Source organism: Phyllobates terribilis, unplaced genomic scaffold (genome assembly GCF_046119375.1).
Source record: "Phyllobates terribilis strain yellow unplaced genomic scaffold, ASM4611937v1 Scaffold_3__8_contigs__length_932513732, whole genome shotgun sequence".
Classification (NCBI taxonomy): Eukaryota; Metazoa; Chordata; class Amphibia; order Anura; family Dendrobatidae; genus Phyllobates; species Phyllobates terribilis.
This window is the reverse complement of record NW_027362763.1, coordinates 390999067-391026340: the sequence shown is the minus strand read 5'-3', so window position 1 is coordinate 391026340 and position 27274 is coordinate 390999067. Positions and strand designations below refer to the sequence as shown.

Genomic DNA, 27274 nt, shown 5'->3' with positions numbered 1-27274 from the left:
CATAGAATTTGTGGTGCTTAAAAGGTAAGTGTCGTTTTATTTTTTTCCCCAAAAATCAATAGTACAAGAGAAGATAAGAAATGTTGTAATATCTTTTTTTATGAAAGGAATCTTCTTCCTACTCCTCCTGAAGTGATAATTCACTCTCAATTCATGAGAATTGCTGCTTATAAAGTTCTATGGAGACAGAGAGGGGCAGGAGGAGCTAGAGGCAAATACAGCCATTCTGCCGCTTGAAACGACGCTTTCACTTTGCTATTCTTTATCCAAGCTATCCTAACAAGATAACATGATGTTTGTGTCCTAAAGACCTTTATAAAACATGACTGCCGTACAGGAAACATGTACTAGTACATGTAGTGAGTGCTATGGTGAAAACAGTGCAATGTCGACCCCACGGCGGCTGCTTGCTCCATAGCGTTCTTTATATTTCCTCCTACATATGTCCCCTTCCTTAGGTCTATTGGACTGTAAAGTCATGTTATACTGTTGAGATTGACTGCACAAATAAGACACTTTAGGCCATGTGCACTCGCTAAGTATTTGGTGAATTTTTTACCTCAGGATTTGTTCATGGCCCCACTATCAGTATTTGGTCAGTATTTTTTCTCTGGAGTGGGAGCCAAAACCAGGAGTGGGTGATAAATGCAGAATTGGTGACTTGTTTCTATTATACCTTTTCTCTGATTGTTCCTCACCTGGTTTTGACTCCCACTCCTGAGAAAAAATACTGACCGAATACTGACCAAATACTGATAGTGGGGTCGTGGTCTTTGTAAGCCAAAACCAAGAGTAGAACAGTCAGAGGAAAAGTATAATAGAAACACGTCACCACTTCTGAATTTATCACCCACTCCTGGTTTTGGCTTACAAATACTGAGGTAAAAAACTCACCAAATACTCAATGTGTGCACGTGGTCTAAGAGTCACTGGTTGGAAGTGCTGTTTTCTGGCTGGCTTTCAGCACCATAATTGTTATGGAGTTGTATAACATATGTGGACATATTTGCTCCTTATTCAAAAGATTTATAAAGATAAAGGTTAAAATAAAAATCGTAATGAAAAAAAAAATCATAGTTATGTGAAAAAAATAATGTTTCTATGATGTTAAAAGAAGTGTACATGACAGCCCTGGCAGGCATGGTTGCATAATGGCATAATGGCAGCAGAAGTGGAAATGGCACAGTACAAATACCCAAAGCTACTATTTTCAGTAGTGAATTTTTCAACAAGACAACTAAAATGACAAACCAGCCTACTCCATCTGACATATACAGCTCTGCTTCATTCGGGATGCCATGAAGGAAATATCTGCATTATGGGTTCATACACGATACAGCAATGTGTACAGAGCCGGTTACATGGCACAAGCCATGTCTCAAGGGCCATATCACAAAACTATAGGCTCTCCTTGTGCAGATCTATGGGGCCTTTGTATGGCTTCATATTACACAGGTACTCTTGACATAAAGGAACATCCTGCAATAATAGATGTAGAAAAAGGCCCTATAGATGTCTACCTGACCCATACTATAGCTTGGCACAGCTTGGAACTTGCATGGCGCCATAAAATATCCATGTGCTCAAGCTCTTAATACATTATTCCTCCCTCATTTCTAATACAATCAATGTACATTAAAGGGAACCTGTCACCAGTTGTGTCCTACATCAACTAAAACTATCACCTTATTCAGCACCAGTGCTGCATTCCATGAATCTACTATATAATCGGCTTATCCCATCTGTCTGTCCGTCCAGGAAATCCCGCGTCGCTGATTGGTCCGGCCGCGGCCAATCAGCGACGTGGGATTTCAGAACAAGATGGCGGCCGTTAGCGGCTCATCTGCCGCAAGGAGGTCAGCGGTGATGCAGCCGGGAGATGACCGGCGCTAGCCCCCGGTCCTCCCTTCATACTTGGCTAGGGCCGCTGATCTCCCGACGGTAGCCGGATGGAGGTCAGCGGCGATGCAGCCGGGAGATGACCCGCTCCCTGGTCCTCACTAACATGGTTCGCTGATTGGTCGCGGCCAAATTTAAATACCGCTCTGCTGATTGGTCGCGGCTCGCAGCGGAAGTACCCGCACAGGCAGCGCCGCTCCCCGGTCCTCACTAACACGGTCGGCCGCATACATATTCTAGAATACCCGATGCGTTAGAATCGGGCCACCATCTAGTGCTTATATAACTCCCTGACTCCCCCAAAACCTTTGAAGTTCTCCCACGCTGTATCTTAATCCTGTCGGTCTGGTCCGATAGGCGTCCTTTCTGGGCTCTTTTTCCCACCTCTAGGCTTCTGCTCTGCATCCTCCTGCTTTGATTGACGTGGATGACACCTTCTGAGTCATCCACATTGCCGGGCAAAATCTCTTGCCTGTGCAGAGAAATAGCGGCTCACGCCTGCGCACTATGTTTTTCCGTACTGCGCTCATGCACATGTATGTTTTCGGCTCTGCCCGCAGTAGGGAAAAACATAGTGCACAAGCGTGAGCCGCTGTTTCTCTGCACAGGCGCAAGATTTCACCAGGCAATGTGGATGACTCAGAAAGCGTCATCCATGTCAATCAAAGCAGGAGGACGGTGACCAGAAGCCGGGATAGAGAGCACAGAAAGGACGACTATCGACAAGATTAACATACAGCGCTGGAGAACTTCAAAAGGTTTTTGGGGTCTTACAGGGGGAGTCAGGGTGTTATATAACCATTTATGGAATGCAGCACAGACGCTGAATAAAGTGATAGTGTTTGTTGATATATGACAAAACTGGTGACAGGTTCCCTTTAAGAAAAAAAATTAAAAGATGTTCCATTTTTGGTATATCCTAATTTTGGATAATTAATTAATTCCCCACACTCTTTAAGATATTTGCTAAAATTCATACAGTAGTGACCATTGCTTACCACCAAGGCATACAAATCTTTCCTGGTTATGTAATGACTTTGGCCCCAATTCATCAAAGTGTTTACACCTAGTCTGGCATAACGAACTTTGAAAAGTTGCACATTTTTGCGCAATGTGAAGTTGTGCAAAAATTTTGCGACTTTTGTTGTTTTCACGCCAATTTCAGGCAGAGTTGCCAAAATGAGCTGAGCTGGGGAGGAGCCAGGCTGGTCCTGGGGTGGCTACGCCCACCCATCAAATTTATCAAAAGTTGTGACGTTTCTTATGCCAGAAATTGGGGTCTTTGAGTTGTGTACACGTGTCATAACCACTCTAAATGCAAGTTCCTATTGAATGAAGGCAAGCAATGATCATGAAAACGATACGAATATCACATATTTACTGAAACCAGAATACTCCTTAAAGTCTTATTCATATCTGCTATGTGTAGACTTCTAAAAAACAGTTTACTTACCATAATTCCAGTATTTGGTATATCCCGAAATCTGTCCAGAGTTTGAAATTTCTGGTTTAATTCCTGAAATAACTCCATATGTCTTTTTCTAGTATGCATGACCTTCTGTAAGAAAAAAAGTATCATTTTTCATAAAGCGCTCGTTTGTAAGAATTACATATATACACATTCACTTTCAGTATAGTACAAAAAATATTTAGCAAAAATGAGAATGTCTACTTAAATATAATGGTGTAAAACAAATGATAAATAGTAAAGAAAACTGCAATATACTAATATTAGATAAAGGCTGTGTGCCCATGATGCGTTTTTAATGCGTTTCCGCAGCGTTTTTGCAGCTGCGGAAACGCATTAAAAACGCATGGTAGAAGGGCAGCAATGTTCCCCAATGATATCATTGCGGAAAAAAAAGCAGCACTACCAATTATTTTGCGGAAGTGCTGCGTCTTCGCCGCCATTGACTTGCATTAGACCGCATGGATTATGCATCACTATATATGTAGATGCGTAATCCAAGCGTTCTAATGTGCGGATGGTACCCGGGTGAAGATGAGAGGAGAGTCTCCTCCACACCCAGGTACCATTAAAAAATCTGTGAAAAAAGAATAAAATAAAAAATAAATGTATACTTACCTTCGGACGGCCCGCGCTGCGCTCCTACTTGCTTCCCGGCACTTTGCAGTGAATTGAAGGACCTGCGCTGACGTCAGCAGGTCTTTCAATTCACTGCAGCCGTTTGCATGGATTTATATAGTGTGACCTAGTTGTCACAAGCACTTTCCAAGTGATGCTAATCGCTTGGAAAGCACTTGTCAATCCACATGCAGAAATGTCAGTGATAACGCTCCATTTCCGCATGTCCCTGGCAGGAAAACGCATGTACAATCCGCATGCGTTTTTTTCTGCCAGGGAGATGCAGAAACGCTGAGGAAAAAAACCTGAGCATTTCTGCATCGTGGGCACATAGCCAAATAGTACTCAATGCTTAGGCTGTGTGCACACGATGCGTTTTTAATGCGTTTCCGCGGCGTTTTTGCATTAAAAATGCATGGTAGAAGGGCAGCACTGTTCCCCAATGGAAATCCGCATGAGCTGTGCCCATGCTGCGGATTTTTTCGCAGCGTTTATGCTGCGCTCAAAAATCTGCAGCATGTCCATTAATTTTGCGGAAACGCGGCGTTTTCGCCGCCATTGACTTGCATTAGAACGCGCCAATACCGCAAGACTGCATTTGTACTTGTGTTATTGGCGCGTTCTAATGTGCGGATGGTACCCGAGTGTGGAGAAGATGAGACTCTCCTCCACACCCAGGTACCATAAAAAAAGCTGTAAAAACAAGAATAAAATAAAAAATAAATGTATACTTACCTTCTGTCGGCCCGCGCACCGCTCCTGCTTGGTTCCCGGCACTTTGCAGTGAGTTGAAGGACCTGCGCTGACGTCAGAGTCATGTGACGGGTCACGTGACGCTGACGTCAGCAGGTCTTTCAATTCACTGTTGCCGGCAAGGGAGAACGGAGTGAGGGGGACACCGGGGGCCATCGGAGGGTAAGTATACATTTATTTTTTTATTTTTACCACTCTCTCGGGTGACACTATATAAATCCTAGTTGTCACAAGCACATTCCAAGTGATGCTAAAATCGCTTGGAAAGCGCTTGTCAATCCGCATGCGGAAATGTCAGTGGCATTTCCGCATGTCCCTGGCAGGAAAACGCATGTACAATAAGCATGCGTTTTTTTTCTGCCACGGAGATGCAGAAACGCATGTACAATCCGCATGCGTTTTTTTTCTGCCAGGGAGATGCAGAAACGCTCAGGAAAAAATCCTGAGCATTTCTGCATCGTGTGTTTGTGTGGGTTTCCTCAGGGTTCTCCGGTTTCCTTCCACACTCCAAAGGCATACTGATAGGGAATTTAGATTGTGAGCCCCAATGGGGACAGTGATGATAATGTAAAGCACTATGAAATTAAAGGCACTATAAAAGTGACAAAAATAAATATGTTTTTCATAGCGGGAATCCATAGGTTTCACTACTAATTAGAGCCAGATATGGAAACATTCTTTTTTCTAATCTGACATCTTTTGCCTTCACATGGACATAGAAAACTGATGTTTGATTTCTTTCTATGGAGAGTGTACAAGACATGCTCAGTAACCTGTGCAGAGGTCACCAATCAGGGGTGAGGAATAAGATATCATTTTCACCTATTGTCAATGAAGTGATGCTATAAAAGAGGTATTAACTATCAATGGTAATCTTATTGTAAAAAGGTGACTACTAAAAAGAGGGAATTGTCTGTCTATTGTGAGGTAAAGAGGTCAGTTGGACACCCCCGTGACAGTACCCCCCTCTACGAGGGGCCTCCGGACATGTTATTAATTATTTGCAGACATAGTGTAGTGATAGTGAATGACTAGCAGAATAATACACACCTTAACAATCCCCTGCTTTTTCCATGCTGACATTTGCCTTGTCCCCACCAATCTCTGTTTACCAGGAACCATTAATGACAAAGCATGTCGAAACATAAACTCTGCAGCCAATCACTGATTGTAGCAGTCACATGTTGGTACCATTGAGGACACCGCTACAACCAGCGATTGTCTGTAGCACTCACTTGTCCTTTTGATGTGTCATTACAGGAGTCTAGTGAACAGAGATGGCAGGAAACTAGGGAAGCCATGGACAAGCAGAGGATTGGTAAGGTGAGTAATGAACCTTTCAGTATTTTATACAATTGTAAGCTGCGTGTAAAAAAAAAAAGTTAAGGAATTAGAAAACCCTTAAATTCACACGCATATTACCATAAATACATAAAACCTTCTTGTTTTACCAAAACATAACATGGCACCTATAGGAGTCTACATAAAATATCTCAGTGTTAAAAGATCTTAAACACTGTATGATCATAATGTGTCAATAAAAGGGAAAATCTTATGAAGGCACATTGAGTCCTATTCCTAATATAGATGAGAATATGAATAGCTAGACAAATTTATGTCTTTAACTGTAAAAATAGTAGATAGTAATGTAGACCTAGTTCCTAGATGTATTTAATGACTTTGACACGTTGCACCCCAACAACCAGCTGTTCAGGGACATAAGCTTAGTTCCACTAGAAGTAAATGAACACATTTTGACTCTGTTATATCCTGATTACTCGTATACTGATTTCTCCCAACAGTATAAGTACAGGGAACTGTTAACTTTCAAATAACAAAGATTTCTTTCCTTAGGCAAGCTTATTTTGTAACTGTAAGCCATGCTTTGATTTTTCGGAAAATTTGAATTTAGAGATAAAAATAAGGAGAGTGCTTCATAGGGCAAAAAATAGAACATCTGGGAGTAAAAATATATATATTCTGATGTATTATGCCCTCCCAGTGTGTCCCTGCTCAGCTTCAGCCATGACTTTCAGCCATGATCCAGATGGTGTGCAAATGTGGAGCAGGACCAGCATCTTCCTGCATGTGATGGGTGAACTGTTAGTGGCAGACTGGCAGTTGTTAATAGGGCTTTCATTGAAAGCTTAGCGCAAGCCACTCCATCTACGAGACCTCCAGGGTTGCCTTGGCCTTCGCCCTTTAACCCCTTTACAGAGATCTGGACTTACACAGAGGCCCTTACTGCCGACCAGCTGTGTCAGCTACCATAACTACTGTACTACTGTAACTACTTACCTGAGCGGCACCTGAAGTCTCAGGAATTAAGCAAGACTGCTGTATCACCCGCAGCTAATATGCATAACTGTCAGCGACTGAAGCGATAGGTAGTGGCCTGGATGTTACAGCATCACGACAAAACCTAAACCTTCATATTTATTTTCAAACTGCTCCATTCAATGAGCAGCTCCGTTCAATATTTGCATCTAGGCCAACAAAGTTAATAACAGTCGGACTCCTACCGCTCTTATATTGATGACCTATCCTAAAGATAGGTAATCATTATCATATGACCGGATAACCCCATTTAAGTTCAGATAATTATTATTAACTCACGATATGAGAGGAGTAGAATCCCTTAACCTAAAACCGCCATAGTCCATGATGAATTACTACATTTACCACTTACTGTGGTCAACATGTTTTAGGGGTGACATATACCGCCCTTAATCAGAAGAATGACAATAAACTATCCAAACCACCTTCTGTTATATAACATCATAGGATGTTAGCTGAGCTGATTGATGTTAAGGTTGTGTGGACATGTGGCAGACATGTTGCAGACTGCACCATTCATATAAATGGGATTTGCAGAAATTCATCCATACTCTGCAGAATATGAGTAAGTCAAATAAATAATTGTGTCTATTGTGTTCCTTTGAAGTGTTGGAGGTTTCGATCGGGGAAATTCTGCTGCATGCAGACCTATTTGTCCCAATAAAAATTACTGAAACAAGAATTCTTTTAAAGAACCACTTCAGCAGGTTTTTTATTTTACCACTAGAGTGGTGACACTAATCTAAGTTTCCTGCACCTAGTAGTATACCATACTTACCAGCCGCCGTCTTCATCTGTTATCGGTGTCGCTTTGTTGTCTTCTGCAAGTTGTGACCTGCCGGATAGCACCAGTGTTTGTTGTGCGATCCAGAAGTCACAACTCAATGTAAGTCTATGAGAGCCAGAACGAGGCCAGGACGAGGCACTGAGACTTACACTGAGAGCCTGTGACCATTACCTCTGACTTCCGGTCAGTCAGAATTTGCGGTCAGAAGATGGCGTCATGGGAAAGGAGTGGCGCCAGTAACAGCTGAAGATAATGGCTGGTAAGTATAATAGTCAGGGAACTTACATAAGTGACACCACTCTAGCACTGCAATTACAAAAAAAACGCTGGAGTGGTCCCTTATGTTACTAAAAAACGTTTTCAATTATTCGTTTTTTTATTTTTCATTTCAACTTATAATGCCAGGGATAGTCTTAAGAAAATTACAAGTCCTACGTAAAGTGGTAGTAGATTATACAAAATATGAGAAAAGCATTCTGCATACACATGACTTAATTATATAACTATACTACATTGGTCCTGAACAAACATAGCCAAAAGCAACTAGGTCAATGTATTTCTTTTTTTTTATAGGACTGTGGAACAAAAAGCCCAATAGGTATTTAATTGATCCAATTAAGTAATCAGAGGTGTTTGCATTTACCATTCACAGCTGAGTGAAAGTGTTACCCAAACTGAGAGGTGACTGTGAATCACTTAATTATTTTAAATGAATGCTTTGTGCATGGAAACTCAAAAATAGCCAATGTGTGTCTTTCCATTACTTAGGGAACAGCACACACTATTATTATAATATCAACTTAAGGTGCCCTTACACCTTCAATATCTGTTGACCAAATTTTTATGAGTTTTGTATAGGAAGAGGAAAGAATGTCTTTCCCAGAAATGTATCTACCAAGAGAACAAATGGATTGGGTATTGCAGTTTACATGGTCTGATGCTTTTCTCACTTGACATCATCTGTTGGTAAAAAATTGCAAGACAATCTCCCAAAAAATTATCTCAAAATAGATATATTTCAGTTTAAAAAACAACATAAAATTAATTCCAACCGGTTGATGTCAAATGATGGAGGACTTGTTACATTTGTATTTGCCTGTTCTCTTTTAAAGGGAATCTGACAGCAAAGAATTCTTCCCTTAAAGTGGTTCTCCAAGAATGTAATAAAATGGCCCCGTCACATCATTCAAACGGTAGCCCATGCTAGTCACTTGTCAGGACGGTCTATAGTTTGAAGAAGCACAGCTTCTAAGGCCTGTTTCTCAAGTGAAAGAGGAGCTGTACCATGAACACACTATAAAAGTTGGTTGCCAGAGAAGGGCTGTGACATGAGAAGAAATAAATCTTCTCCTTGGCTGACTGAGCACAAATAATCTTTTCTTCCACCTTCAGTCCTCTATGTTCAGCCGTGAAGAAGACTTCTCCTATCTCAGCCCTTCTCTGGCAGTTCACCGGTATGTGTGCTTACGATATAACTCTTCTGTCATTTGAGACACATGTTTCGGGAGCTGTGTTTCCTCAAACTTTAGGCCATCATGACACATAACTAGGTGACGCTGCCACTTGAATTACTTGACAAGGTCCATTTTAGTACAATCTTAGAGAACCCCTTTAAGTAAAGGCTGGATAGTACAGGGCATGTAATTAACTTTTAAAGTATTTCATGTTGTAGGTAGCAAGCATCATAGAAAGCTCCATTCCAATCATCTAGGTGGGGTACAGCACTAAGCAGTCTTGTTTGTAGTCTAGCCCATTGTTAACTTGATGGGCATCTCATTTGGATTGTGAATGTGCTAAATCAGATGGCAATCAAGTTACTAATGGGCATGATTGACAATATATTCGTGACTACTCAGTGGTGATCCCAAACTAAACAAACTGGACAACTGGTGCAGCAGCAATACAAAAATGTATTCCTTCTATGCAGCCTGCTACCCATAACAGGACATCCTTCAAAAGTTTATTACACACCCTGTAGTGCCCTGCCTTTAACTAGAGATTGAGTTCTATGCTGACAAGTTACTTTTAAGGAAACAAAGAAAAAGGTACCTAAATACAATGCATTCCCTATTGACCTTGTTGGCAACAGTGCTAAGATTTAATCTGTTGGCAAATTGTTCTTGAGCATATTGGTAGCACCATTCAAGACTCAGTATCATGTTAAGCAGCACTTCTTGGCTTCCCTCGTTGAAAGAATGACTCTATTGGGAGTGTCTGAAGAGTGAGGCAAGGTGTAGAGAAGCTTAGCTGCCATATGCTTAGGGGACTATGCTTTCGCTAGAACAATTGTTTTATACAGATTACTCAGGAGTTTAACCACAGTAGTAAGACAAGCTTTCAGGGATAGTACTTAAATTATAATTGGAATTGAAAAACATAGACAAAAAAGCTAAAAGTCAAGCTAAAAGTAATAAGTAAATTTAGCTGAACAAGCCAAGATTACAACAGACAACCACAAAATCTGATTCACAGATCCAGCCAGAAGCCCAACAACACAGAGGACAAAAACTTAGAAATGTGTGTACAGGAACAACCAAAAACACTGGAGCAGTTAAGAAGTTGGGAAGAAGAGTAGAGGAACTTCCAAGAACACAAAAGCAATTAAGAACCTGAACCGAACACAGCAAAAATCATAAACATGTCTTCAGTGAAGAACTCCAGTGTAAGGCATTGGCCCCACTATCAGTATTTGGTCAGTATTTTTCTCAGGAGTGGGAGACAAAAACCGGTGAGGAACAATCAGAGAAAAGGTATAATAGAAACAAGTCACCAATTCTGCATTTATCACCACTTCTGGTTTTGGCTCTCACTCCAGAGAAAAAATACTGACCGAATACTGACCAAATACTAATAGTGGGGCCGTTGCCTAAGAAAGAAATGCATACCAGTTTAGCAAAATAGATCTATTGGACAAATGTCTTAAGTGTTAACTCATCAGCTACAGTGCCTACAAGTAGTATTCAACCCCCTGCAGATTTAGCTGGTTGACACATGCAGAATTAACTTGGCATTGTGACATTTGTACTGTAGATCAGCCTGGAAGTGGGAAATGCACTGCAGCAAATATTGTTTTTTTTTTTTTTTTTTTAAAACGTTAAAAGTTAATTCAGAGTGTCATTTATCATTCAACCCCTCAAGCCACAAGAATTCTGTTTGGTCCCCCTAAAGTATTAAGAAGTAGTTCAGGCACCAAGAATAATGAGCTTCACATGTGTGGATTAAAGATCTCTTTTGCCAGCCTTTTCTGACTATTTAAGACCCTCCCCAAACTTGTGAACAGCACTCAGACATGGCCAACATGGGAAAGACAAAGGAGCATTCCAAGGCCATCAGAGACAAGATCGTGGAGGGTCACAAGGCTGGCAAGGGGTACAAAACCCTTTCCAAGGAGTTGGGCCTACCTGTCTCCACTGTTGGGAGCATCATCCGTAAGTGGAAGGCTTATGGAACTACTGTTAGCCTTCCACGGCCTGGACAGCCTTTGAAAGTGTCCTCCCGTGCCGAGGCCAGGCTTGTCCGAAGAGTCAAGGCTAACCCAAGGACAACAAGGAAGGAGCTCCGGGAAGATCTCATGGCAGTGGGGACATTGGTTTCAGTCAATACCATAAGTAACGTACTCCACCGCAATGTTCTCCGTTCCAGACGAGCCCGTAAGGTACCTTTACTTTCAAAGCGTCATGTCAAGGCTCGTCTACAGTTTGCTCATGATCACTTGGAGGACTCTGAGACAGACTGGTTCATGGTTCTATGGTCTGATGAGACCAAGATCGAGATCTTTGGTGCCAACCACACACGTGACGTTTGGAGACTGGATGGCACTGCATACGACCCCAAGAATACCATCCCTACAGTCAAGCATGGTGGTGGCAGCATCATGCTGTGGGGCTGTTTCTCAGCCAAGGGGCCTGGCCATCTGGTCCGCATCCATGGGAAGATGGATAGCACGGCCTACCTGGAGATTTTGGCCAAGAACCTCCGCTCCTCCATCAAGGATCTTAAGATGGGTCGTAATTTCATCTTCCAACAAGACAACGACCCAAAGCACACAGCCAAGAAAACCAAGGCCTGGTTCAAGAGGGAAAAAGTCAAGGTGTTGGAGTGGCCTAGTCAGTCTCCTGACCTTAACCCAATTGAAAACTTGTGGAAGGAGCTCAAGAATAAAGTCCACATGAGACACCCAAAGGACCTAGATAACTTGGAGAAGATCTGCATGGAGGAGTGGGCCAAAATAACTCCACAGACCTGTGTCGGCCTGATCAGGTCTTATAAAAGATGATTATTAGCTGTAATTGCAAACAAGGGTTATTCCACAAAATATTAAACATAGGGGTTGTATAATAATTGACCCACACTTTTATGTTTAAAATTTAATAAAATTCAACTGAGCAACATAACTTTTTGGTTTGTAAGATTTATGCTTCTGTTCATAAATCCTACTCTCGTTTGCAGTTTGAAGGCTCTAACTTTTTTGCATCTTATCAAACCAGCTAAATCTGCAGGTGGTTGAATACTACTTGTAGGCACTGTATAAGTGTGTATTGAAAAAAAACCTTGAAGCCTATGCTTTTATATATTTATCATAGAAGCCATTAAGAAATAAAGATACATTTTAAAAGAGTATCTAATTCAACCATTTTATACAGTATATGATATAATTTTTCAATTTATCATTGCATTACTTTGTAACAAACCTTACATATGTGTTATGTTATTAACACGTTTCAACTTTCTAAGACAAAGGCAACTCCTTAAGTTGTTATGACTATTAAATGGATATTAGTGTACATTTACATATAATATCAGATAAATAATGGAGTACAGAAGAGTATAAAAGGTACAAATCACTTTTTATGGTAGAGATCAATGATATTTACAGTGTAAACAGTTTTCAAAATAATATTCTTTGTACATTTAGGACTCATGAACACCACAGAGCCAGGACTACAAAGCCAGTAGGATATTGTGCTGGGGTGTTTTTTTTTTATTTTAGTATGGTACCATGTAGTGTAGCATTTGTGTACTGCTATACAAGCTCTGTTGGTATGCATATAGGCAATGTTTCTGGGAAATAATACCTCCCTATGTATGGCATCTGATGGAGAATGACACTTTTTTTCCAGCTGGATTCCATACAAATTTAAGAGAAAACCTCTCTATTCCTCCTTACAACATCATAGGCAAAAGGAGGTGCAACAAAAGGCCTCCTGCGTGACTAGGCAAGCCGAATTATGACTCGATACAAAGTGGAGTAATATGGCAATTAGCAATATGATGCTCACAGTAGTTCAGATCTCTGTGATAGCAATGTTTACATGAGCCTTACTCGTAGCCATCTTGTAGCTCTGTACAAGCTGTTAGTTCTGCAAAGTAATAACGCATCACTTATATAAGATTATGGAACCATATTGCATCCCTGTAAGCCTCTGATTTCATATGAAGACATGCAAAACTATATCAATTCATGCTGAGTCCAATAGAAGAAAAATTGAGCCATGTCCGGCATATGTTACCTTATGGAGATATTTCAGTCTATAGTAGAGATGAGCAAACCCTTACTATTCAGTTTGGGGTTCGTACTGGATACCTAGTGTCCAGTGCTGAACTCTCCTGGACGTCCATTTTAGTGTTTGGAGTTCCGGGAGAAGAGAGAGAGATAAAGAGATAGAAAGACTCTGTGGGGGTACTCTGCTTCCTTTGACAGCCCCCCAGCCCTTACTATGACCATTTTAGAACACCAAAGTTCGGATCCCCACTGACTTCTATGGTGTCCGGGTTGAAGTTTGGGTAGAGTTCTGGTCCCTGAATCGACCTTTGGACAAAAGTTTGGTCGAACCCAAAGAAGCTGAACATCTTCAGGTCAGCTCATCCCTAGTCTATAGCTATGCAGCATGGAACACAGGGGGATCTATCTGATGTTATTCAGCCTCTATGTACTATAAGCCCTTACTAACCTTTTTTTTTGCTGCAAACAACTGCATTACATCATCGCCTTGATTCTCATGAAATGGTGTATTTCTAAAAATCTATAATAATGATTTTTTGCAGGACTGTATGTTGATTACTGCACACTAATGCACTTTGGCTGCAGCTTGTCTTGAAATGAATAGGATCAATTAGTTTCACAAAAACATACTGCAAAGAAATGCAGCACACCAGCGTTACTTCAACTCTCACCGTACAGTATAAATGGTAAATAAGAAAATGTGTAATATGTGCAAGAATAATTCTGCAGCCTGTTCAGGGTTAAAAATGTGTCTAATAGGAAGTCTCAGTTAATGAAGTCAGAATTTAGACTCCTAAATCTCCTAATAATAAGCTATCTCCTATGTACTAGGGAATGAATACTGATGACAATCTTCGCATATCCCCTAATTTTGTGTTCTACATATACTTTAAGCCAAATGAAGCTATACGGTATTATTTGTCCAAATATCCGCAGTGCATTCTGCAATCACCACCTTCCACATGCAGCACTGAAGCAAGAACGTCAGACTCAGGAACCTTAGCAACAGTTGCCATAGCGAACATTCTCTTATAGTGTGTACTGCGGCTCTATAAAATGATCAGTGATTATTCATTGTTCATTCTTGGCATTTGTAACTGTTTTTTTTTGTCTTCAGATGTTACATGTGTTGTTTTGTATCTCTGCTGATGTACACTATGTATTTTATCCCAATAAAAATAAAATGTCAGAGAAAAAGACAATGTCATGTGAGATTTTTATTATGGGCATGATGACTGTGTAAGGCTAGGTGTGGTGGGCAGGCTTTACATATATCACATTCTGTCCTCCAGCTCTAATAACAATCTTTGTCGCGTTTGGCTGGTGCATAATAAATTGATTTATGCTTTTTCGGACTGATTTTACATTTACGATAAAGCTATTAAAAAAACAAACATGGAATAAAGCATACATCAAATTCTTGCAAACAGGTTTTGCATCCTCCTAGGCTGGGTTCACTTGAGCATATAAAAAAAATAGTCCGGTTTTTATCTAGAAATAATAGATGATTTTTCATTTGTATTATCATCCGTATTGCATTTGCTTTTATACATCAGCAGGGAATAAAACATTCAAAAACAGTTTCAGGTGATATATGGTTGCTCCTTACTGAATCCGATTTTTTTTTGTGCACCCAGACATTCAATCTATGTCATATTGCAAAGCTCGTTAAAGGGTCTATAGTGACTTGTAGGATCGCTGCTTCCAACACGTGGCGCTAGAGAGTTCAAGTCCTGTTCCTCTCCAAAGAGGCTATTTGCATGTAAAAAAAATGGTCATCTGAACATCCAAATTGAATAACATTGGTCTGAGTGCTGTTAGTTTTTGCCATAGACAACACTTGGGCCAAAAGTATGGGTGTGTGAACATACAGCCAACCATATTTCACTGTATGATACCTTTGCCATTCACTGTCTATATTATGGCTATAGAATAGAGCAAAAAGATTCACATGACTCTGGTCAGCAGTCTCTGGTCACAAGACCAGAATTATAGGGAACCTACTACTCCTTTGACATCCCCGGTGCTCCTTCTGATTAGTAGGCCACCGTGTCGCATAATTCTAAATAGACATATACATTAGGAGATTTTCCAGGCATATACACCCAGCAAACTCAGTGTAAGCTTAATCACACCAGTATCATTGCTTTTCAACAGTGGTAGATCCAGATTGACACTGATCAACATCACTGACTTTAATAAATTTGATCTGGTGGTTCTATTTAGGTTCTGGTGGTTCTGACAGCAAGAATAATGCTGGATTCCTTGTGTGATAGGCTGGCAGAGGATTTTAACACAAGTGTGTACAGAACATTAAAGACTAGCCTTGACATGTTATCCAGAAATACTGTGGCGTCAAATCATTATTAGATTAGTTGCAAAAATTTTGTGCATATTGATGTTTTGTAAACATTTTGCAACTTTTGACTTTTACATGACTTTTGGTCAGTTCCACCAAAATGGGCAGAGCTGTGGTGGAACGGAGGTGTGACACCAAAGGTTGTATAATTCATGAACTGTAGTGTACCTTACACCAGAAATCAAACTTCAGCCTTTCATTAGAGTAAGATTTGTGGTGAGGCGCAAGAGGCACCTGCCACTTCTTAGATGCACGGATTTATTAAGAGTCCTGTGCCTCTTAGTGAAACAGAAGCATCTGACTCAAATATGCCCTCTCAGTCTTGTTTAATCAGGGGGCCTGTGAGTCCTGACTTTTAAATATTTTTTTTCCATAGGTCTGATCAACTACACTGTGTTCCAAATTATTATGCAAATAATATTTTCTCAGATTTTCCCAAATTACCTATATGAATTGCAGTCATTGTAATTTTCCAGTCAAATAACTATTAGAGTACAATTGAAAGGTTTTTGTACAAACTGCCTATGATAACAGTATATTTTTAAAAAAATAAAACACTCAAACTGCACTCAAAATGCATGTTCCAAATTATTATGCACAGCAGAGTTTTCAACCTTTTCATTTTAATAAAGAACAAAAAAATGGTCATTTTTGAAATTATAAGCATTAGCAGGTTATTAGAAACTGAAATCAATCAGTTTTCAACTCAAAACTTTATTCTTGGTGATGTAACATTTGCACATAGGACCGCTTATTCGAAAGGAGCTTCTGAACTAGCTCGTCCATTGAATTTGTCAGGTTTTGGATGGTTTCTGCTTCAATTGTTTTGCATGAGGACAGAATACCCTCCCAGAGCTGTTGCTTAGATGTGAACTGCCTCCCGCCATCATAGACACTCCATTTGATGATGCTCCAGAGGTTCTCAATGGGGTTGAGGTCAGGGGAGCATGGATGCCACACCATAAGTTTGTCCCCTTTCATGCCCATAGGAGCCAGAGATGCAGATGTGTTATGTGCAGCATGAGACGGGGCATTATCATGCATGAAAATGATCTTGCTGCGGAATGCACGGTTCTTCTCCTTGAACCATGGAAGGAAGTGCTGTTTGAGAAATTCAACATACATTATGGAGTTCATCTTTACCCCTTCAGGGATCCTAAAAGGGCCGACAATCTCTCTCCCCATGATTCCAGCCCAAAACATTACTCCACCTCCTCCTTGTTAGCGCCGTAGCTGTGTTTGCATGGGGTGTCCATCAACCAGCCATCCTCCACTCCATCCATCTGGACTATCGAGATCATTTCATGCATGATAATGCCCCGTCTCATGCTGCACATAACACATCTGCATCTCTGGCTGCTATGGGCATAAAAGGGGACAAACTTATGGTGTGACCCCCATGCTCCCCTGACCTCAACCCCATTCAGAACCTCTGGAGCATCATCAAAAGGAGTGTCTATGATGGCGGGAGGCAGTTCACATCTAAGCAACAGCTCTGGGAGGGTATTCTGTCCTCATGCAAAACAATTAAAGCAGAAACCATCCAAAACCTGACAAATTCAATGAATGAGAGAGTTCAGAAGCTCCTTTCGAACAAGCGGTCCTATGTGCAAATGTAACATCACCTAGAATAAAGTTTTGAGTTGAAAACTGTTTGATTTCAGTTTGTAATAACCTCCTAATGCTTATAATTTCAAAAATGACCATTTTTTTGTTCTTTATTAAACATGCATTTTGAGTGCAGTTTGAGTTTTTTATTTTTTAAAAAATATACTGTTATCATAGGCAGTTTGTACAAAAACCTTTCAATTGTACTCTAATAGTTATTTGACTGGAAAATTACAATGACTGCAATTCATATAGGTAATTTGGGAAAATCTGAGAAAATATTATTTGCACAATAATTTGGAACACAGTGTAGATGGCCAACTAGATAGCCATTATAGATCACTAGGATATCTGAGCCACAGAAATTGTTAAAGAAGTTGTCCACTACTTTTTCATCGATGCCCTATCATTAGGGCACCCCCGCCGATCAGCTGTCATCGGTGGCGGCGGCCGCCAGCCGGAAGTACTTACTTGCGGCGCTTGGCTGTCTAGCAGGAGTGGCCACCGCAGGGTACTGCACATACGCCTCTCATTGAATTGAATAGGAGGCAGATGTGTAGTACCCCGCTGTGGCCACTACAGCTAGATGGCAAAGCACGGCAAGTAAGTACTTCTGGCCGGCGGCCGCCTCCACTGATAACAGCTGATCGGCGTGGATGCCAGATGCAGATTTCCGGCTGATCAAACATTGATGCCCTATCCAACAGATAGGGTGTCAATGAAAAAGTAGTGGACAACTTCTTTAACTTGTGGACATAGTATTAGGTTTTTGTTTTTATAGTAAAACCCTTTAAAGTGATATTATCACAGAAGTAACCTCATCTTTTGATAAAATTTGCAATCAGAGAGAGGATATAAAGCTTCTTGTAGTGCAGGACATTTGTTGAGGAAACTATATGACACCCAAAGCCAATCCTGCAAGGGCTCTGCAAAAAAGCCTTCTGGTGGCTATTGGTTGCCTCAGCGGCCACATCTCTCTGTGTGACGCTGCCTCCAAACTGAATTGAGGAAAATTTGGCTACTTGACCAAAACAGTGTAAATTTAATTACTTGGTTTCCTCTTATATGCCGAAATGGCTGTTAGCTTAAAGGGGTTTTCCCACGAACCAAGTACATTTTAATTAATAGATCTTAAAATAAAAATAAGTTCCACAATTGTATGTGTTAAAAAATGTCCCTGTGCTGAGATAATCTTATAAATGTGCCCCTGTCTAATAGATGTGACTCACCTTGCAGGAACATGGTTGAATATACCACAGCTCTTGGAAAAGGGGAGGAAGTAAAATAGAGTATACAGACATTACAGCAGGGGATCCCATCTGATTCTTTCTGTGAGGTAAAACAAGCTTTTAAAAAGACAGTGAAATGTTTTTTTCTTTACAGAAATCAGCAGCTGTGATCCCATGCTGTAATGTCTGTATACTCTTTGGCTTCCTCCCCCTGCCCAGGAGCTATGGTATGATCAGACTATGTTACGTACACGGTCATACACAGCCATTACACAGTACACAGCAGGGGCACATTTATAAGATTATCTCAGCACAGGAACATTTTTTTAAACACATCCAATTGTGGAATGTATTATTATTCCAAGATCTACACTGTGTGCAGAATTATTAAGCAAATGAGTATTTTGATCACATGATACTTTTATACATGTTGTCCTACTCCAAGCTGCATAGGCTTGAGAGCCAACTACCAATTAAGTAAATCTAGTGATGTGCATCTCTATAATGAGGAGGGGTGTTGACTAATGACATCAACACCCTATATAAGGTGTGCTTAATTATTAGGCAACTTCCTTTCCTTTGGCAAAATGGGTCAGAAGAGAAATTTGACGGGCTCTGAAAAGTCCAAAATTGTGAGATGTCTTGCAGAGGGATGCAGCAGTCTTGAAATTTCCAAATTTTTGAAGCTTGATCACCGAACAATCAAGCGTTTCATGGCAAATAGCCAACAGGGTCGCAAGAAGCGTGTTGGCCAAAAAAGGCGCAAAATAACTCCCCATGAATTGAAGAAAATCAAGCGTAAAGCAGCCAAGATGCCATTCGCCACCAGTTTTGCCATATTTCAGAGCTGCAACGTTACTGGAGTATCAAAAAGCACAAGGTGTGCGATACTCAGGGACATGGCCAAGGTAAGGAAGGCTGAAAAACGACCACCTTTGAACAAGAAACATAAACGTCAAGAATAGGCCAAGAAATATCTTAAGACTGATTTTTCAAAGATTTTATGGATTGATGAAATGAGAGTGACTCTTGATGGGCCAGATGGATGGGCCATAGGCTGGATCAGTAAAGGGCAGAGAGCTCCACTCCGACTCAGACGCCAGCATGGTGGAGGTGGGGTACAGGTATGGGCTGGTATCAACAAAGATGAACTTGTGGGACTTTTTCGAGTTGAGGATGGAGTAAAGCTCAACTCCCAGACCTACTGCCATTTTCTGGAAGACAACTTCCTCAAGCAGTGGTACAGGAAGAAGTCGGTATCGTTCAAGAAAAACAAGATTTTCATGCAGGACAATGCTCCATCACATGCATCCAACTACTCCACAGCGTGGCTGGCCAGTAAAGGTCTAAAAGAAGAAAAAATAACGACATGGCCCCCTAGTTCACCTGATCTGAACCCCATAGAGAACCTGTGGTCCATCATAAAATATGAGATCTACAGGAAGGGAAAACAGTACACCTCTCGGAACAGTGTCTGGGAGGCTGTAGTGGCTGCTGCACGCAATGTTGATCGAAAACAGATCAAGCAACGGACAGAATCTATGGATGGAAGGCTGTTGAGTGTCATCATAAAGAAAGGTGGCTATATTGATCACTAATTTTTTGGGGTTTTGTTTTTACATGTCAGAAATGTTAATTTCTAAATTTTGTGCACTGATATTGGTTTACCTGGTGAAAATAAACAAGTGAGATGGGATTATATTTGGTTTTTATTAAGTTGCCTAATAATTCTGCACAGTAATAGTTACCTGCACAAACATATATCCTCCTAAGATAGCCAAATCTAAAAAAAAACCACTCCAACTTCCAAAAATATTAAGCTTGGATATTTATGAGTTTTTTGGGTTGATTGAGAACATAGTTGTTGATCAATAATAAAAATAATCCTCTAAAATACAACTTGCCTAATAATTCTGCACACAGTGTATTGATTAATATGTACTTTGTTCGTGGGAAAACCCCTTTAAGTTAGAAGTCTTGGGGTCAGGCAAAGAATTGCAGCTATAACTCAGACGGTAAAATACGGTCCTTATAAGATATGTGAATGAATACTAATATCCATAAGTCTCAAGAACCCTGTAAGCAAAGATATTAAACTTCAAAGCAAAAAAAAGTAATCATTTTTGGATGCAGTGCAATCATTTTCTTTTATTCGTTAATTGTATTTTTGGACAGGTTCTCAGTCAAATAAAAAAGAAAAAAAAAATCTGAATATTCATGATGCATCAATGTATGCAAACAATATCACAAGTGAAATGATTTTTCTGGATAATTAGGCTTCATGTTAGCCTTAGTGGACCTACACATTTTGCAATACAATATCTTATTATTTCCAGATCACACCACCAGAATACACCACAGAGCAATATCATTAAAGTATCACACTCCTATTAAATGTGCAGGACCTGAGAGGCAGGTCATGAATTTTCCATGGTGTTATCTAATTCACTATATCATGCACCACCCCCTCCTGCCCTGCGCTAGATATAACACAGAGATTTAGATCCTTGCATTATAAGACAGATTTTTCTCATGTCTATGCACTGAAATCACATAAATTATCCCATCATCCTGGATATGGGCATCCAGGAATATTCATCCACTCTGCTAACATAGGAAGCATGCACATCATAATCATTAAGCATTTTATACAGTCTGCAAACAGAAATGACAATACAAAATCTTTTATAATGACATTTCTCATCAAACCCTACTCACTACTCATCTTTTCTGGTCATATCAAGCTGGATTTAAAGGGAATCTGTAGAGACATTCTCCCTCCCCAAACCGTTTATATGACAATGTTGCACTCTGAAAGATAGAGTCATCCACACCTTTACATATGCAATCTGATGCTCCCTGACTGAAGATTGCTGAATTTATTCATATGTAAATGAGTATTAAGTGCTCTGTGATTGCCAGAGCCTCCACAAGCCTCCCTGGCTCTATTTCCTGTGTTAAAGTAAGGAAGGGGTTAATGTTTTCAGGCCTGCCAAAAATCATAGTGTGTAGTAATTCCCATGAGAGCACACTGAAACAAAGATTTGTTGAGGGGTGTAGTTTAGCTGGGTGGACACAAGGAGTGTTTTTACTCATTATGCAGCTTTGTATTCTGCTATTTCCTATTATGTATGAACCTTCTATATTTATGCATGGCTTGCATGAAGCATGAAGCCTTTAAATTCCATGGACACCCCACAATTGTTTGAAGATTATTGGAGATCCAAAACTGAATCCCAAAAACTTTTAGGGTGGAGTTAGGACTGCTCTAACTCCCACTCAGACATAATTTCCTTTGCTTGACTGATGGTTTAATGGCTTGACTATACAGCTAGTGAGATGTCAGTCAAGCAAATGGATGTCCAACTGGGCAGGGAATAGAGCCAGTGAGGTAGAGGCTTAGGAAGTGCTCTTATCAGGCCCAAAGCACTAAAGCCTCATTTGAATATTAATTAAAACATGGATTTTTTCTTCATTCAGTGAGCAACAAATTGCATAAGGAAAGGTGTGGATGGCATTACCTGTAAGAGAGCAATATGATCATATAAACAGTTTGGGGGGTTGGATGATGCTGACAAATTCCCTTTAAGCACCATACAGTAGAAATCAGGATCACTATCAATAATTTCTTTTATATTAGATGTAATTGTTACTTACTCTGAGATTTTGTATTGTAGGGTCATTTTCATGGTACCATGACAAGGGCCATAAGTAGGAATTTGTTATCTGTCTACTGCAGTAAGTTCACACTTGGATGCTTGATTGCGAGACATTTTTATATGGTTGTGTTCACAATTAATTACTCCTGTCCTGGTGTACCTTATTAACTATTTTACAATTAAAATGTTAAAATATGCACAAATAGATATTAGAGGACGCCATGTTTAAAGGGGTTGCCCGGTACAAATTGATAAGTCTGCAGTCACTCTGTGTGACCCCAGGCTTATGAAACTCCCCAGCACACGCATTGTGCGATGCGGGGATTCGCCGGTTTCAGACCCGGAACTGGAGAGTTTGTATGAGTTATACATACTCCAGGCCAGTGGTTATGGCCTTTTTTGGACACGCCCAGTGGCCGGCCGCGTCCCTGTATGGAGAGTGAGACTGCGCCAATTGGCCAGGGGTATGAATAACTCATACATACCCTCCGGTCCCAGGTCTGAAACTGGTGAATCCCTGCAGCGCACAGTGAGTTTGCTGGGGGGATTCATAAGTCTGCAGTCACACAGAGTAACTTCAGACTTATCTTACTTAAAGGGGTTGTCCGGTCCAAATTGATATCAACTCTATGAAGGGCAGTAACAATCCAATAGACACACCAAACATGACACCACATTGCAATACTGAAGAAACATGAATGTTCTTAATTTCATAGAACTATTGTTCTAATTTGAAGGACAATTGAGCCTTCTACTGGCAAAAGTATAATTTAGACAAATATAACTACAGTTTATAAAATAAAAGGTCTGATAGATTAAAATCGCACTGATAGATCCATGTTCTACAAAAAGCCAAAGCAAACGGCAGCTCTGGAGGATGCTTTTGTAATTCCTGGTAGACTCTAAGGGAGGCATTCACATTTAAAGGGGTTTTCCCACAAACAAAAGTTAATTTTTATCAATAGATCTTCAAATAATAATAAGTTCCACAAGTGGATGTGTTTAAATATAATGTTCCTGTGCTGAGATAATCTTATAAATGTGCCCCTGCTGCGTACTATGTAATGGCTGTGTCTAACCATACAGGGACATGGTCTGATCATGCCATAGCTCCTGGGCAGGGGGGGGGGGACACAAAAGAGTATACAGACAGGACAGCATGGGGATTGCAGCTGATTCTTTCTTTGAAGTAAAACATTGTTTAAAAACAGGCAGGGAAATGTTTTGCCTCACAAAAAGAACCAGCTGTGATCTCGTGCTGTCCTGTCTGTATACTCTTTTGCTTCCTCCCCTGGTCAGGAGCTGTGGTATGATCAGACCATGTTCCTGCATGGTCAGACACAGCCATTACACAGTACATAGCAGGGGCACATTTATAAGATTATCTCAGCACAGGAACATTTTATTATTTAAACACATCCAATTGTGGAATTTATTATTATTCCAAGATCGAATGAGAAAAATGAATTTTGTTCATGAGACATCCCCTTTAAGAATCATGCATTGCAAAGCTCCAATCCGCTTTTCTATGGATGTGACCACCTGCTGTTGTGACTTGGAGAATAGGAGTCTGGGGACACTTACTTGCCCAGTAGGTTGGGATGTGAGATAGTTACTCTAAGTCATGAATGTCAAAAGCAAGAAAACCTGTTCAATTAGGCAATGAAGTTAATTAGGGTATGGAGTGTTATGTGGAAGGTAACTGGATACATCTAGTATCACAGCACATGGAACACATAATGTTTTTTTTATATAGAAGGTCTGAAATCCAATCATTTATCAACTCATGGAATGAAGCTTGATGGTTTCTCCTTAAAGGGTTACTCCTATCTCAGCCATTCATTCACATGGCTGAGATGTGAATAATTATTTTTCCGTGCCAGCCATACGATGACAAGGTTGCACAATGTAGTTTTTGAAGCCCCCTTTGAAGTGAATGGTTGTTATGTTGCAACTATAACAATGGCAGGAGTAGATTTTGTGGATAGAAGTCTTTGTTGTACAAGCTATTGTAACACATTTACTGAAGGTAAGTACCAAAGTCATTGGTACAGCTACCATACAAAAAATAAATAAAATGTTAACTTACTTCAAAGTCAAGGTCAGAATACCGAGATTTTCTTCTCTATTATGCAGGGAAAAAAAAAGAAAATGAAGAATGGTATTAAAATCTGATTTATGCTTAAGAGAATGCATTCTTATCAGTCCTAATAAATTTGACCTCTATGGTAACATTTCTGAGGTTAGGAACTCTTATCAATGTCAATATCAACAACTTTTATTCACAACAGGAATCAAACTTTTTACGCAAATACTGTGAATCTGGAATTAATATCTAAAAGTATAAGATATGTGGTTTGCCACAGTGGGCAACTTGGATTAGTAAGGATAACCATCTTTAATTAGTCAGAAAGTGAAGCCTTGCACACAGTTACATAAACCCTGCCACAACCATAAATAATAAATGACAGCTGCAGTAATATATTTTACTCTTGTTCATATTAACCATTGGAGTACTAAACACATCAGCTAGTATATTGTCTATAACAAGTCAGGATCAGAGAACTGTGCAGGACAATGATGTATACAGTCAATAAATTCTAATTTTTGTTATAAATATATTGGAAACTCATAGAAATCCAAAAAAAGGCTATAGACAAAAGAAAATGAGAGAAAAGGAGAAAAAAACACCTATAAGAAAAATACAAAATTAAAAATCAACATGTTGTAAGAAGCAGCCTAATATACCTAAAACTAGGAGAAGGATACCTCAATATTACACCAGAGAGTAGAACATAAGGGAGTATATAAGAGGTGGAAGCTAAAGTAGCTTGGGAAACACACCGACCAGAACACACACAACGCATGTTTCGCAAAAGCTTTGTCTGGGGTGGCAGGTGGGGTTACAAACAGCTATTTAAACATATAACTGGTCAATTGGGTTAAAAAAACTGATGTAATCAAATACATATAACACAAAAGTCGGAGGATATGATAGTGAGCAATACTCACACTCTGATAATATGGCATTAAGACATGCACAATAAATGTGTCGTGTGTTGGAAAAAACAGTGTATCATGTGGCAGATGTCAGATTAGGGAACGTGTTAGATATCTGTACAGGCAAAGAGGCCCTTAAATCAATGTAACCAGACTGTCCTAAAGGTCCAAGATCGCATAGAATGTAGAATATAGAATGTAAGGCCGCAGGGGCACCTCTGTACTTGTCAGTCACTATTAGTTTGTTCATTGTAATTTCTACTTGTGCTTTGTATGTAACCCCTTCTCATGTACAGCACTATGGAATCAATGGTGCTATAAAAATGTACAATAATAATAATTTTAACAGCCCGTGTAAAGTAGATTGGAAGCGGTGTCAGGCCCAACATGAGGCTTGGTGGATATGAATATTTGAGACTCAGACCTCTTTGGACCTGAATGAAAAATGCAATTTTGTATTGTTTTTCGTAGCCTTTGTATTACTTTTAGAATCTCTGATGGCATGGCTTTGGTTGGTTTTTATTATATTGCTGTCGTACTAGTTTTATTTTAAATTGCTGGCTGAATTAAGTGCCACTTCACTTCTGAATTGATCCCCTTTTTGTACTTATTGAATATTGGTCTATTGATTCTTCACATGGAAGTCAGAAGTTGGATGGCTCTACTCTTTTGCTATCTCTTTATATGTACTGACCTATTAATTCGTGCAGATTTCTATTTTGTTTTATTTCGGATTGTCCATTCCAAATCCCTTTTTCTTTGATGGTAATTTTTGTCACTTTTCCCTCTTCTTTTATTAGGTGGTGCTTGCATGAGGTGTGTAACCAATCCAGTAGGCATTCCTCACATTTTTTTTGCAGAAATTAATTTTCTGCCATCCCTATTGGGAATTTTATTTTTATACTTCTTTCTACATTCTTTCTCTTCAATAAGTTTTGCATATTCTATACCACTTTTTGTTCTGCATGCAGTTAGAGCCAATAGTTTTGAGGCTGACACAAATTTTGGTTTTCACAAAGTTTGCTGCTTCAGTGTTTATACATTTTTTAGACAGATGTTTCTGTGGTATTGTACTGAAGTACAATTAGAAGCATTTCATAAAGTTTTACTTTGCCCTAGTCCTCTACAGCCCAACAACTGTACGTAATGCAAGGTTATTTTTTCTAATGAAACCCCTTCTAGACTGTTTGTGACATCTGGAAGAATGATTGTCTGGTGAAAAAAGGATGAACACTACCACGATTCCAGGAAAAAGCATTGTTCATAACCAAATTACTCCTGAATCTCTTTGTAATGTTCTATTTATTCATGGCAGTGTTCTTAGGCAAAATTGTGAGTGAGCTCAATCCCTTGGATAAAAAGCAACCCAACACATGAATGGTAGGGTGATTTATTGTTGGCATGACACAGGTTTTATGTTAGTGCTCACCTTTTCTTCTCCAAACAATCATCCTTCCAGATGACTTCAACCGTTTGAATGGGCTTCATCAGAGAAAATAACTTTACCCCAGTTCTCTTCAGTGTAACCTCTTTAATTCCTGCATAGTTATTTTCATTGACTGTTTAGGACATCTGGGAGAATGATTGTCCAAAGAAGAAAATGTGAGCACTACAATGAGTCCTGTGTCATGCCAACCATAAAGCATCCTTAGAGCATTTATGTGGGGGTTGCTTGTCATCAAAAGACGTAGCCTTTACACACAATTTTACGGTGACCCTAATTGGAACTGTCCTAAGACTAATATTTAATACCTTACCGTTTTTCAAGTGATATGCATGTGGTCAATTGACAAATGGTAAGGTTTTAAATATTAGAGTTAGGACTGTCCCGATTAGGGTCACCATGATGTGGTGGGATGGCTTTTGCATTTTTTTGATCAAAATTATGTTAACTAAGTACCCTATATTATTTTCATGCACTTTTGCTGTTTATTTATTTACTGCGGGGTATTTGCTTAATATGTTTCTGTCTTTGCTTTTTTCTGTTTACTGGCCAGTGTGAACATGCACTTACATGCTGCATGCACACCAACTTATATCCCAGTTCATTTCTT

The 27274-nt window shown here is 39.9% G+C and overlaps 1 protein-coding gene across 6 annotated transcripts in view; it reads right to left on the bottom strand.

Annotated features, from left to right (window-relative positions):
• The window catches only part of ADGRB3 (adhesion G protein-coupled receptor B3), a 1321417-nt gene that overhangs the window by 10988 nt on the left and 1283155 nt on the right, over positions 1-27274 (bottom strand). For all 6 annotated transcript variants that reach the window (XM_073675497.1, XM_073675498.1, XM_073675494.1 and 3 more), the window contains 2 exons: positions 24310-24345; positions 3353-3457 (listed from right to left, as the gene is read on the bottom strand). In XM_073675497.1, coding sequence (XP_073531598.1) covers positions 3353-3457; positions 24310-24345 — 141 coding nt within the window. The remainder of the gene's footprint in view (positions 1-3352; positions 3458-24309; positions 24346-27274) is intronic.